This window comes from Thamnophis sirtalis, unplaced genomic scaffold, assembly GCF_051295495.1.
Source record: "Thamnophis sirtalis isolate CommonGarterSnake01/CBP01778 unplaced genomic scaffold, rThaSir2_p1.2 scaffold_5, whole genome shotgun sequence".
NCBI classification, from domain to species: domain Eukaryota; kingdom Metazoa; phylum Chordata; class Lepidosauria; order Squamata; family Natricidae; genus Thamnophis; species Thamnophis sirtalis.
Genome location: NW_028261385.1, coordinates 43,918,072 through 43,930,925, shown reverse-complemented (window position 1 = coordinate 43,930,925; position 12,854 = coordinate 43,918,072). Strand labels below are relative to the sequence as shown.

The 12,854-nt window shown below is 34.8% G+C and overlaps 1 protein-coding gene across 2 annotated transcripts in view; it reads left to right on the top strand.

Moving 5' to 3' along the window:
- The window catches only part of MCTP1 (multiple C2 and transmembrane domain containing 1), a 107,147-nt gene that overhangs the window by 17,882 nt on the left and 76,411 nt on the right, over positions 1 to 12,854 (top strand). For both annotated transcript variants that reach the window (XR_015696679.1, XM_087715725.1), the window contains exons 6-9: positions 2,687 to 2,857; positions 4,543 to 4,673; positions 6,873 to 7,059; positions 12,336 to 12,429. Coding sequence is in view for 1 of the 2 variants with exons in the window: in XM_087715725.1 (XP_087571851.1) it covers positions 2,687 to 2,857; positions 4,543 to 4,673; positions 6,873 to 7,059; positions 12,336 to 12,429 (583 nt within the window). In the remaining variant the exon portion in view is untranslated. The remainder of the gene's footprint in view (positions 1 to 2,686; positions 2,858 to 4,542; positions 4,674 to 6,872; positions 7,060 to 12,335; positions 12,430 to 12,854) is intronic.

Genomic DNA, 12,854 nt, shown 5'->3' with positions numbered 1-12,854 from the left:
GTTCCAGAGGGAGGGGGCAGTTACACTTCTGGGCTGAAGGTAATACTTGTTCTTTGAACAATAGCTGCAAGTCTAGAACTCCAAGTTACACAATAGTTTCACATGCCCCATCCTGCCGCATCCTAAATCAACAACGGTAACATGCCCCATTTTGGAAGGTGAAACAACTAGAGCTAGTCACTCTTATCAGGACTGAGCAAAGTATGTTCCACACTATCAAAACGTGAACAGCCTTCAGACACTCAATAACCTCAATAAAGGAGAAAATTTGTAGCTTAGGGTTGAAATGAGAGGTCCTTGGTGCTATGTAACTATGTAACATCAGTGCTTATGATGGTGATGTTACCTAGTTTGGGTAATGAAAAATTTGCAAGAAAACAAATAAGCTCAGAGAGCACCGAGGACTCCTCATCAACAATTTCACCTGTGCAGCTTGAGTTTGAGATATAAATCTGGATTTTGCCAGCATACTGATGATACCTAAGCCTTAACCAATGGATGATTTCACCCAGCAGTTTCATGTAGATGTTAAATAAGAGAGGGGAGAGCATCAAACCCACAAACAACATAAGTGAGGAGGTGCAGACATGATCTCTCCACATTAACACTGATTGAAACTGCCCCTTGAGGAAGGAGGTTAATCACTGCTACACAGTGACTCCTAGTCCCAAGAATCAGAGTCAAATAGTATCAAAAACTGTTTGAGAAATCAAGGAGCACCAGGATGGATGCACCCACCTCTATCCCAGTTTCACCATGATTTTAGTGGATATGAAACATTATTGGCTTTGTTAATATTTAAATGAGGGAACTTCCTCAAAATTCCAGGATTAATGACTAGACTCCAGTTTAACAAGAAATCTCTGATGACCACTCCTTAGGGACATTTTTATACCATCTACCTAGATTTATACCATCCTTGATTGTTATGCTAGCCCTCATTTAACTAGCTTGTGGGATATTCTGTGAAATACTTGCTGAATTCAAAATATATTATACTTAGGACATTCTCACAATTTATAATTAGCCAATTTTAAAAATGAGATAAAATCAGTATGGGAAGACTTGATCTTGAGGTACTGTGTGCTGATTTCTAGCAATTGCTGTATTGTTTTATCTAGAATCTTTCCAGATACTGACAGCAGACTGATTGTGCTGTAGTTATTAGATGTTCCTTTTGTTACTTTTTTAAAAGTAGGATAACATTGACCTTTTTCAAGGTTATAGATCAGCTTTTTCTTTTATGTTCTTTTATTTACCCATCCATGATTTCTCAAATATAAAACTTCTTCAAAATAATATTAGTAAATATTAGTTCGGAAGAATAGTTAACTGATTGTAAAGGACATGGAGGAATTGAGCTTGTTGTAGTATTGTATTGTGTCACAAAATATTTTGAACTGATGCTTATTTAAATAAAGGAAGATGAGAAAATAAATCTTAAGATATATTTGTATCAGCGCACTGGAATGAAGAAATAATTATCAAGTTAGAAAATGTAACAAGAAGTCGATAATTAACAAATATGGTTTCCCAAATGGATGAGAAGAAAGCAATACAAATAATTGATCGTAAAATGGACCTCTATTTACCTAATGTGTTGTTTATACTTTTTACTTTTTCTTATATAATATAGGAATATGTTATACTTTTCCTTATATAGCATAGGAAATAATAGGAATAAAATTTCAAGAGCCAGAGGAGACAGTGAGGATTTGGGTAATCCTTATTTATGAATATCAAATATGTTCTATTCACACAATCAAGATTTAAGGCATTGCTTTCTGTCAGATATTATGTATATTTTGTTCTGAATTCTTTGTTGTGGAATCTTCTTGTGGATAGTTGCCATGCTCCTAAGGTTAAATGCTGATGCTAATTTATAAACATTATTTTCATCCAGTTAAATAAAAATGTAGTTTAAAAGGTTTTATTTTAATTTTCAATGTATGCCCAGAATATTTCCCAAGATATGTACAAACCACTATTTTACGTAATATCTATTTTATTACATATGTCTTATTTTTCTTTCAAACTTTATAGTATCAAAGTAGCTTTTAAATTCAACTCACTCCTTGCTTGCAATTGTTTTAAGAAAGAAACTTGGTATTTTCTTTTTTTGTTTTGTTTTGTTTTGTTTTGTTTCCTAGCTTTAAAAGTGCTTTGTTGTTTTTCTTAAATCTTGACATGCTTTGAGTAACTGTTGGATATAAATTATAGTGACAATAAGACTTAGGAGTCATTGCAAGCAATGTAGTATTATCAATTATTCTTCATTATTGGAAAGATAACAAAAGTAGAGGTAAATTTATTGAATTTAGTGTATTTGAAAAGTTGAGAGATTACTAAAAATCAAGTACATTATAGCTGTTAGCTGCAAACATCATCTAAAAACTTTCAAATTAATCTTTGTTTGCCATAGAACAAATTGCCCGTTAATCAAAGACTTACCTGTATATATAATCACCATTCCATTTTTTCCATTTTTCCCCAAAAGTGGAGTAATACTAAAGTCTAAGATATAGTTGTTTCTTGCTATTCTAAAATCTTGTTTTCATCAATAACCATTCATAAATAAGTTTTCTAAACATTAAGAAACCTTTCTTAAATATTTTCTTAAAATAATAATTCTGTTCTGAAAACAAAATACAAAGTTAATAAATGAGAGTCCTCTCTGCACCTGAAGTTTCAGACCCAGAGTATACGTCTATCGGACTTTCACAAAAAAGCTCAGCTATGGAGAGGAATAGTCAGTATCACTTTAATTGAAGGTTGTGGACTCAAAGCCATGGACTCAAATGGGCTGAGTGATCCCTATGTGAAATTTCGGCTGGGACATCAGAAGTACAAGAGTAAGGTAACTTTTGATTTTATTAAACTATTTTTTAAAGACTCTAGTATAATTTTTAATGTAACTTCAGAATTTTTTTGGTTGAAATCATTATTTGATTATTATGGTTCATCGCATGGTCAGCCAGATGTTCAGACTGGATTTGGCATTTTTATCCACCTATTGTGTCCTTCTTAAAGGGCCTGGGATAGGCAGATGTGGATATTTGATGGTGTTACAGATATTGTTATAATATGTAAGCTGTTCTGAGTAAAGCCACTTTTTGCAATTGACTGGTAGTGATTTTGACAATGTCGATCGTATCCAGTTGTTTTGGAATTGCACCCAAGGCAATTATTGGTATTGGTACTACCTTTACTTTTTTGCCACAGTCGTTCTATTTGTATTTGCAGGACTTGATTGTTATGTTATTATACAATATTAAAAAATTGCAATAGTACAATGCAATGTTTGGAACTCTAGATTTAAAGCTAGTGACTTACTAAATCAAACCTCTGAATACAATCATATGATTTTAGACCTGGGGTTAATCAGATACTTGAGCATTAAGCTATTCCACAAAATATAGACAGATGTTCTGCAACAAGAAGTAGAAGAAGGATGCTGAAGAAATGGAAAAAGTGCAAAGGACAACACCAAAAGTAATGTAAAGTTTGGAAAAAAACTTGTGAAGAATGATCCCCACCTACCAGGAAAAACAACTGTGAGAATGATGGTATTTGCAAGCTTTTTTGCTAGATTTGGAAATCCCTTAGTGCCCTAGAGAAGCAGATCTCAAATCTGGTGAAAACACTATCAAATGTCAGTGTTCTGGAAGACTTGGAATGCTGGCCGCCACTAACATTTTCCCAAGATTTGAGATCTGTTCCTTCAGCATGTAGGAGGATTTCACTTGCCTGCCCAGAGGAGAGGGAAAATTCCTTGGCATGTAGGGTAATGGACCTCAAATCTAACATACCCCTCTACTGTCAACATCCTCTGCTGTCTTCCCCATTAACTTTCTGGGGAAGACAGCAGAGAAAATGGCAAATTGTGATCATGTAATTGCAGAGCTCTTGGCACTGATCATTAATGCAAACAGGTTGACAATGTTTCAAAATGTGGTCATGTGACCAGGGTGGTAGTGAACTGTGCTCCTGTCTCAGATACTGTTTTGGTCAGGAATAAAAACTCTTACTAAATTAAATGATACCTTTTATGTTGCTTTAAATAATTGAATGAGGGATATTCTATTTTATTTTTATGAAATGTTTGTTTTTACTAATTCAGTTCTTTTTATTATAGGTTTTTTTAAAGGAAAGAAAAGAACTGAGAAAAAATAATTTTTCATAAATTTCATATTGAAAAAGATGTAAAATTTATTTCACCTCTCTGTCTCTAAGCAAGAAAAAAATTAATCTATTTGAAGGAGAAACTAGAAACTCATATCAGTTCTTTTGTGATGTAAAAGAAAAATGTGCTAAAGTAATAAATAATATCTTCTTATAATTTTCATACTTTTTGTGTTTTTTGAGAAAACGTTAACATGTTTCTCAGTGAATATTTTAATAAATGTGACCAAATGTTATATTGACTGCTATCCAGAAGATGAATAATATTTAAATATAAAACTATTAAAATAATCAAAATTCTGTTTTGTTATTCTTATCATAACATCATAACAGAAATATTTTTTTAATTTTTTTATCTAGATAATGTCAAAAACTTTGAATCCCAGGTGGAGGGAACAATTTGACTTACATCTTTATGAAGAACGAGGAGGAATTATTGATATTACAGTATGGGACAGAGATGCAGGCAAAAAGGATGATTTTATTGGCAGGTTTGTTTACAAATGACTTATAGTATGACAATGAGCTTTGAAGAAGAGAACATATAATTTTGAATAGCTTGAAGTAAATTTTTTGAATTAAAAAAAAGAAATAACATTTAGAAATCACCTAATTTTTTATGGAAATGTTTTTAATGTATTGATGGCAGATCATATCAGCTAAAAACCATCCCTTTTCAAAATTATATTTCAAAAGATTTATGGTGCAAGATTAGGGTTATATTGGTAGTATTTGATAATTAACTCAGTTATTGACTATGCAACGCTTTCTATCTGTCTAGCATCATATATGTTACATATGTAAGGCAGAATGTCAACATCAGAAGCTGGAATATGATCTTTTGATTTAATAAGGGCAGCTACAGGTTTTAAATAAATAGATAGCAATAACAAGATAGCATAACTTAGACTTACATACTGCCCCACAGTGCTTTATAGCACTCTCTGGGCAATTTACAATGTCAGCATATTTTCCCCAACAATGTGGGTCCTCATTTTACTGGCTTTGGAAGGGTGAGTCAAACTTGAACCCCATCAGGATCAAACTCCAGGCTGTGGGCAGTTTTCTTACAATACTGCTTCTAACTTTTATGCCACCAGTACTCCTCAGATAGATGTAGTTCTTGAAGTCTATCTGTTGTTGTTTTTAATTTCTAGATAACTTTTAAAATTAAATTGGAGGTGGTAGTTCTTCTTGAATTAGGTAGTTACAGTACTTCCATAACTTATTTTGTAAGTTGATTTTGTGGGGTGGTTACTGCAGAAATTTCAACACATTCAAGGTTTGTTGTTTTTCTGTTCTGTTGGTGACAAGGATGTTAAGGAATGGAAATTTCTTTTCTTAGTCTTCTTAGTAAACTTCATTTCTGGGCATCTGGAATTAAGTGTTTGAAGTGTGCTTCCGATTTGATTTTCTTTTAGGATGACAAACCTTTCATTGACATGTTTGGGATTTGATTTTGTTCTAAATGTTACATGTCTGCTGTTCACATGATACTGAGATCCCGTAGATGTTCTGGTGACTTGTTGGATGCTATTTGGAACCCTGACATTTACCCACTTTAGAGCACAGTGAAAAAGAAGAGGAAGATGTTTCATTCTATCTATGATGACTTCTTCCTGTTCAGCATCCTGCTTCATATGTGAAACTCATAGGCATGTATGTGCTTAAGGGAACTTAGCACAACAAAACTCCCTGTTATGTCTGCATTCAGAAGAAACTATGAAAAACATACTCAAGACATTTGATCAAATATTTATTAGAAGTGTCTTTCACCTCATCTTTTGAACTCTTTGGCTTGAATCAGCTTAATACCACAACGCCTTTGCTTGACTTTGTTATCTATGTTGCATGTTTAGATTAGGGTTTTGCCTATTAACAGTTCGTTATCCGCAAGGAATTTGCCACAAGAATTGTAAATAATGTGCAAAGATAGATCTTATTCTATACCCAGCTCCATATCCAGATTATGATGCTCATATGATACTGATTTCTGAAGCACAAAATCTGTGTATCCTTTTCCTTTTGACTTACTATGTGCTGGTTGGAAAATACTTCTAAAACTCTTCTCTCTTTCCCCACTTCTTCTTATGGCTGGAATGATCCATCTCCATAGGTGGAGGGATATCATTATAAATTGTGATTATATTATAGAAAAAAAATGTTGAGCCTGTAGCCAAACATAGGCTGCACTTTAAACCAAAGTTAGATAGATTTCAGTTACATCTCTGGTTAAATGCTAACATTATATATATTGAAATCTGACCAATAAGAATTTCAATCTCCCTGTTTCCTTCCCAAATCAGAATTTCCCTCCTCCCCACTATCTAGAGTAATTTTAGAGTATGTGATCATAGGCGGTAGTGAAGAGTGGTACTTCATTTTCAGTCAACAAAAGGAGTTTGGTCAACATCCAATATATTGGATTTCCTGTTATGAATTTTTAAAAGTTATACAAGGAAGTTAAAGGAACATTTCATTTCTAGTACTCTGTTTTCTAGCATTTAAACTTCATAGGCAGAAATATGCTTCTGTAAAGTACCTGTTTTGCTGAATGATAAAGTTCATAAATTTGAAGACTTTGTCCTGAAAACAAGAAGTAAATATAATATGGTTCATTTTGGGTAACTGAGTTCACAGTATTTCACAGCACTGTTGTACAACATGCTAAAGAAAATGCTTGTTTCTAGGTGCCAAATTGACCTGTCAACTCTAAGCAAAGAGCATACTCATAAGCTAGAGCTGCCTCTGGAAGAAGGTGAAGGGCATCTGATATTGCTGGTTACATTGACTGCTTCAGCTGCGGTCACCATCTCTGACTTCTCAATGAATGTCTTAGAAGATCCAAAGGAACAGAAAGAAATCCTAAAAAGATATGTATGCAGCATCTTTTCTTACTATTTTTTGCATAAGATTATAGTGATAAATGATGAAATGTAAAAGGAAAACTTACTTACCGTGTTTCCCGGAAATTACATGTCCTGATAATAAGACTATGCCTTATTTTTCCTGTGGGCAAAAATATATGCCCTCCCCCAATATTAAGCCCCCTTGACAACCCCCCCCTTCCAGCCAGGCAGAACGCCACTCACGAACCTAGCGGTATCCCGAAGGCGTAAAGCCACAGAAGCTGGGGGCAGGGGGGCAAAGGGGCTTACATTGCTTGATGCCCTTGGGATACTGATAGGTTGGAGGGTGGCGCTATGCCCAGCTGGAGCAGGGGGTTGCCGGGCAGTTGCTCTCATGAGCAGCCGCCCGGCAATGCCCCTTTCCAGCCGGGCAGAGCGCCACTCACCGACCCAGTAATATCCCAAAGGCGCTAAGCCGCATAGCGCTCTGCCCAGTTGGATTGAGAGGTTGTGCGAGCACTTGTTCTGCCTCCAGCTCGCATGACTCCCTGCCTCACCATGCCCAACTCTCCCTGCAGGGCTGGGCCAGGGCACCGCTGCCGCCCTTCTGGTGCCGCGACGGCGGCAGCGGGGCGGTGGCAGCAGCGGGGCTTCAGCGGCAGTGCCCTGGCCCAGCCCTGCAGGGAGAGTTAGGCATAGTGAGTCAGGGGGGCACGTGAGATGGAGGCAGAACAAGTGCTCGCGCAACTTCTCTTTCCAGCCGGGCAGAGCGCCATGCGGCTTAGCGCCTTTGGGATATTACTGGATAATTGACTGGCGCTCTGCCTGGCTGGAAAGGGGCATTTCCGGGCAGCTGCTCATGAGCATGGTCACCTCATGGCTACTTTGTTGCGCTGCAACACAGTTGTTTGCCCATGAGGCTATGCCCGGCTCTTTGGGCGCCCGCTCGCAAGAGAGCAGCCACCTGGCAGCCCCAAACCAATAAGCCCCCTGCCAATAATAAGGCCCAAGCAAAATTTGGGGGGTCAAAAGAAAATTAGACCCTGTCTTATTTTTGGGGAAACACAGTACTTGCTTACTTACTTTGTTTATATGATGCCATCCCGCACCCAGTAGCCAACAGTAATAATGTACGTATATACGTACCTAAATATGTACGTATGTACATACATACGTGTATGTATGTATATATGTATATGTATAAATGTAGCTTTACTTGATATTATTTTTTCACTGAAAAGTTAACTTCTTGTTATAATTAAGACATTTCCTTATTGACTTTTCCAATAAGTAATGTCCTTAAGTAGCTGAATAATTGATCAACTTTGCGTTATTTAAAACAAAGCCCTCTCTTCACGGATTTCTTCTATTAGATGTTTTGAGTAGGTTAGAAATCTAACATAAAATAATAAGGATACTAAATGTTTAATTTCTGGATTGAACATTTTGAAAAATATTCTGTCTTATATCATAGAAGCAATTGTGTAGTTTTAGTAAAGGAACAGCAAGGGGAGCTCTTACTCAACTTTTATTAATATTGGATTAACTAAAACTGACTTACTAAACACAAAGAAGAAAGAAGAAAAGCTATCTCCCCTAAAATTACAAAGCTTTTATTGTATAGGTCTGCCAGATGTTTAGAAGTTATCTCTAGACTCTGTGCATTAAGCTAAACTCTGAATAACAGAGGGCTGTTTAATGTTTTTTTTTGTTTTAAAATATTCTTATTCTTTGGTTGACATCCTCTCAATAAGTAAATTTAATAAAGATGTACCTTATCAGGCTGTGCAGATAATATGAAGTGCTAGTACTATTGCTGTACAATATTCTTCAAACAGATTAGCAGGATGTGTGCTTCAGCAAATTTATTCTACCTATCTCCACTGAATCAGCTGCCTGCAAGTACTTATACACATCATTCGCCAATAGTATTATCATAAACACAATTTAATAGAGGTGACTTAGCAAGGCTAACCATTACATTTTTAAAATCAAGTAAGAACCAAGAAATGTACTAAATCATCTGAAAACTAGTGATTACCAATATTATTTCACATTTTTTTGAACTAAGGCAAGTTGATCTGTCAGACTGTATCTTGGGAGATAAATGGATTTCTCAGATACTAATTTTAGTGAAATATGCATTTTGTTCTCCTGTATACCAGAAAAATACAAAGCAAAGGATGTTCATTGTTCTGATTATCTTTTAATAATAAATAAATAACCAGTAAATTTTAATAGAGAATAGCAACATTGTTTAAAAAATATGACATTGAAAATCTGATTTTCAGTATGTTTATTTCAGAAATTAGAGTGTTGTTACTTACAAGCTGGATAACTTGGTTCATCAACATGAGCCACACATAACTGCAATAATCCTGGACAAATAGCAACATTGTAGTATACGGGATATAGAAATAGCTACACATTTTTGTAGCAAATCTTTATCCCTACATATTTTAGTAGGAATATTAGTGTTATCCTTTGCTAAATCTTAGTAAATATTACTGTGTAACTGACAAATTCATGATCTTTTTTAATCTAAAATTATTTATAAAGTTTTATTTTTAAAGTATTGAGAAGGAGATCTTTCTATTTAAAAATGTATTTTTCCCTATTTTTGAGACTGAAAAGAGTAAATGCACTGACCCTGCCGTCAGATCAAATAGCCTTGGAAAATGACTCTATTACTGTCATTTAACCATTTGTAGCAGAACATCAGAGCCCTACAAATTAAAGAGGCATTACCGTTTGAACCATTTTATCACAATTGTATGAAAAGATTAATTCCTTTTGGGATGGGAGGAGGGCCGTAATGGGTAGCAGACCAAAAGAGAGATTCTATGACCTTTTCAGAACGGGTATGCTGAACCCCTGCTCCCCCTTGTCACAGTTTAAAAACCAGAGAAGCTAGTTTAGTGAAGAAGTTGTTAGCATTCCATTTTTATTATGACATTTCACATTCATCCGATTTAATGTCCCTTGACCGGATTGTCCACCGTGAGACGATGGGGCTTGAAATGTTATTTAGAGCATTGATAAAAGGTGAGCAGTTATAAGATGACAGCGAGTCATAAGGCTGGTGGTGTGACATTAATTTTCTCCATAACAGAGATGGAATAAGACGTCATGGTGACAAGCTGTCAATCAGTGCTGGCCCCTCAGTGTATCTTGATGCCATAGGATGGGGTATTGGTTCTCCCATAATAGAGCTGAACTGAGATGCTCTCGCTGACAGCTGCTGCAGCTATACAGAAAATATATTATACAGCCTTTCATTAAAAAAATAAAGAGGACTCATCTCCAGAGCATTTCAATCTTTTCCCATCTATTGAGGGCTGAAAGGATTCACAGCAAATCATAGATTTCTGTGCTATGGAAATGTGAAGCCTCCAATACCATCTGGGTTTTGAGGCCTCCAACAGTCTTCATAAATAAGACGACCGATAATCATCTCATAAATCATTACTTTAAGTTGCATGTTTAAAGTAATGTATTAAAGTCATTTGCTTTTCACAAAATCCTACAATAATCTGCAGTGCGTCATTGGCTGAGATTGTCAGAAATGCACTAAATTGCACTAAATCAGCTGACTAGCAAAATCTAAAAGTTCAAACTATAATTATCCCACTGGCAAATAATAGTGGGTGAAATATTGCCAGGTCTTTTTAAATGAATGGAATGCGCATATAGGTAAAAAGGTTGACTTTTGTCCAGGAAATGCAAAACAAATGCAATTTCAAAACAACAAAAATACTTTTAATTTCACCATGCCTCCCTTGTTCAACATAGCATTGAACTGGAAAATATCTCTATTAAAATGCCAGGATTGACAAAAAAAGTCCCCAGACCTTTTTGAGAAATGATAAGTAATGGCAAATAGCATTTTTCTGTTGCTTTCTGTAAGAACCAGGTTTAAACCAAATCAAGAAGAAAAAAAGGAAGATAGAGGGGGGAAATTGTCTTTCTGATTAAGCGAATTTCTAATAGGCAATTATTATGAAATTAAAAGTTAAGAGATATAGCATTAGTGATCTTATAGAATGCTAGAGATATGTGCCATATTGATGTGCTATATAACTGCATTGCCTCCGCTGAACATTGCTTCTATTTCTGAGATGTACATTACAGGCTTTGTGTCTCATTTTTATTTATAAATGGGTCTCTCTAATACATGGTTAAGATTTCAACTTTTTCAAGCAGAAAACATTTTTGTTAAACAGAATATGATTAAGAATTTAAATTTTGTATCATAATGGAAAAGTGCATTAATTCTGATGTTTGTTAAAATCCAGGTTTGCTATTTTAATGGGATTCAACCTGTCAAAATGTTTAGAAATTCATTCTTTACTTGGTGTTTCCTGATTTTTTAAAAAATAAATACTATTTTTAAAACAACACTTTTATAAAATATTTTAATTATACTGTATAAAATAATGATTATATAGTAGTAATTATAAAACTATAGTTTTATACCATAATAATATAGGAAATTTGAACACATGCTGTGTTTATGCAATTAAAACTTATAAACAAATTAAAATAATAGCTATTTTGTGAATAATATGAGGAAGCTATAGGGAATACATCTAAGTCATACAGAAATATTTGTGTATGCATAATTTTAGTTTTGTTACAGATAACTCATAGAAACACTCCAGTTTCTAAATTATTTCTCAAGAACCTGCAAAATCTCTGGTTTGTGGAATAGAAATACCTTATGATTAAGGTGTCATCATTTAATATAATTCTGGGACGCTATTCCAATTAAATAATGATTTAAAATAAGGAACAAATACTAAATATCTTTTTAAATTAGACTTGTTAAATTATGTATTTGGGATAGAATTGAATATTTTATCTACTAATGTTAAGAAATAAAAGTGGTATAGCAGTAACCAATAGTTTCCATGCCTTCCAAGGCTATCAAGAGATCAGCCAAATACCTGCTGACTCAGGAAAGTTGGAGGAAGAAAAGATTCAATCCAGGATCCATACATATATAAAAGCTTTGACATCTGTGTACTGCAGTGGAAACATATCTATATGTTTCTTTTTGGATTCTTCCTTTTTATGTACAATTAAGACTAATCCTGCTGTGTTCACGAGCCTTCTGCCAAGTAAGCCAGTTCCAGAATAAAGTGTTGAGCCAGACCTAAGTGCAGCTTCAGAGTTATGATATGTTAGAAGCATGTGATTTAAGCCATCAGGACTATTTAGAACCTTTAAGAGGAAATGGTCTCTTCATATTTTGCTTTTTTTATGACTTCAGTGTAATTTCCTAAATTTTGTGTATGTTTCTAGAACCTAATGCAGATGTTTCAAAACATAAAGGATGTGGGATTTCTCCAGGTAAAGGTCATCAGAGCAGAAGGTTTGATGGCAGCTGATGTTACAGGCAAGAACTATTTCCATTTTTATGCTAATCAGTAATCACTGACTAATTTTATGTTATAGTTTACAAAACCAACAGTATAGCAAATAAAATACTGAAGGTTGCTAGGTTTCTGTTCTATTCGTGCTTAATGAAAAATTCTGTTACATCTTTTAAAAAAACATTTTGCAAATAAATTTATATCTGGACTTTTGAGAACCCAAATTCTTACTTGAGAGAAAAGGTGAAATGAAGCAATCACATGGCTGCCAAAATATTTTGTTCTGAGAGCCTTCAATGAATTACTGTGTGTACAACATAATTACATGAAATGAGTTAAATCTTTATCAAGCCTCCACGTCCTCTCTTGCCTTTGGGGACCAAGCTCTCCAGGACTTTATCTGCTCTCTTTCTCAAAATGTCTCCTCCATTTATCGAGCTGTTCAGGT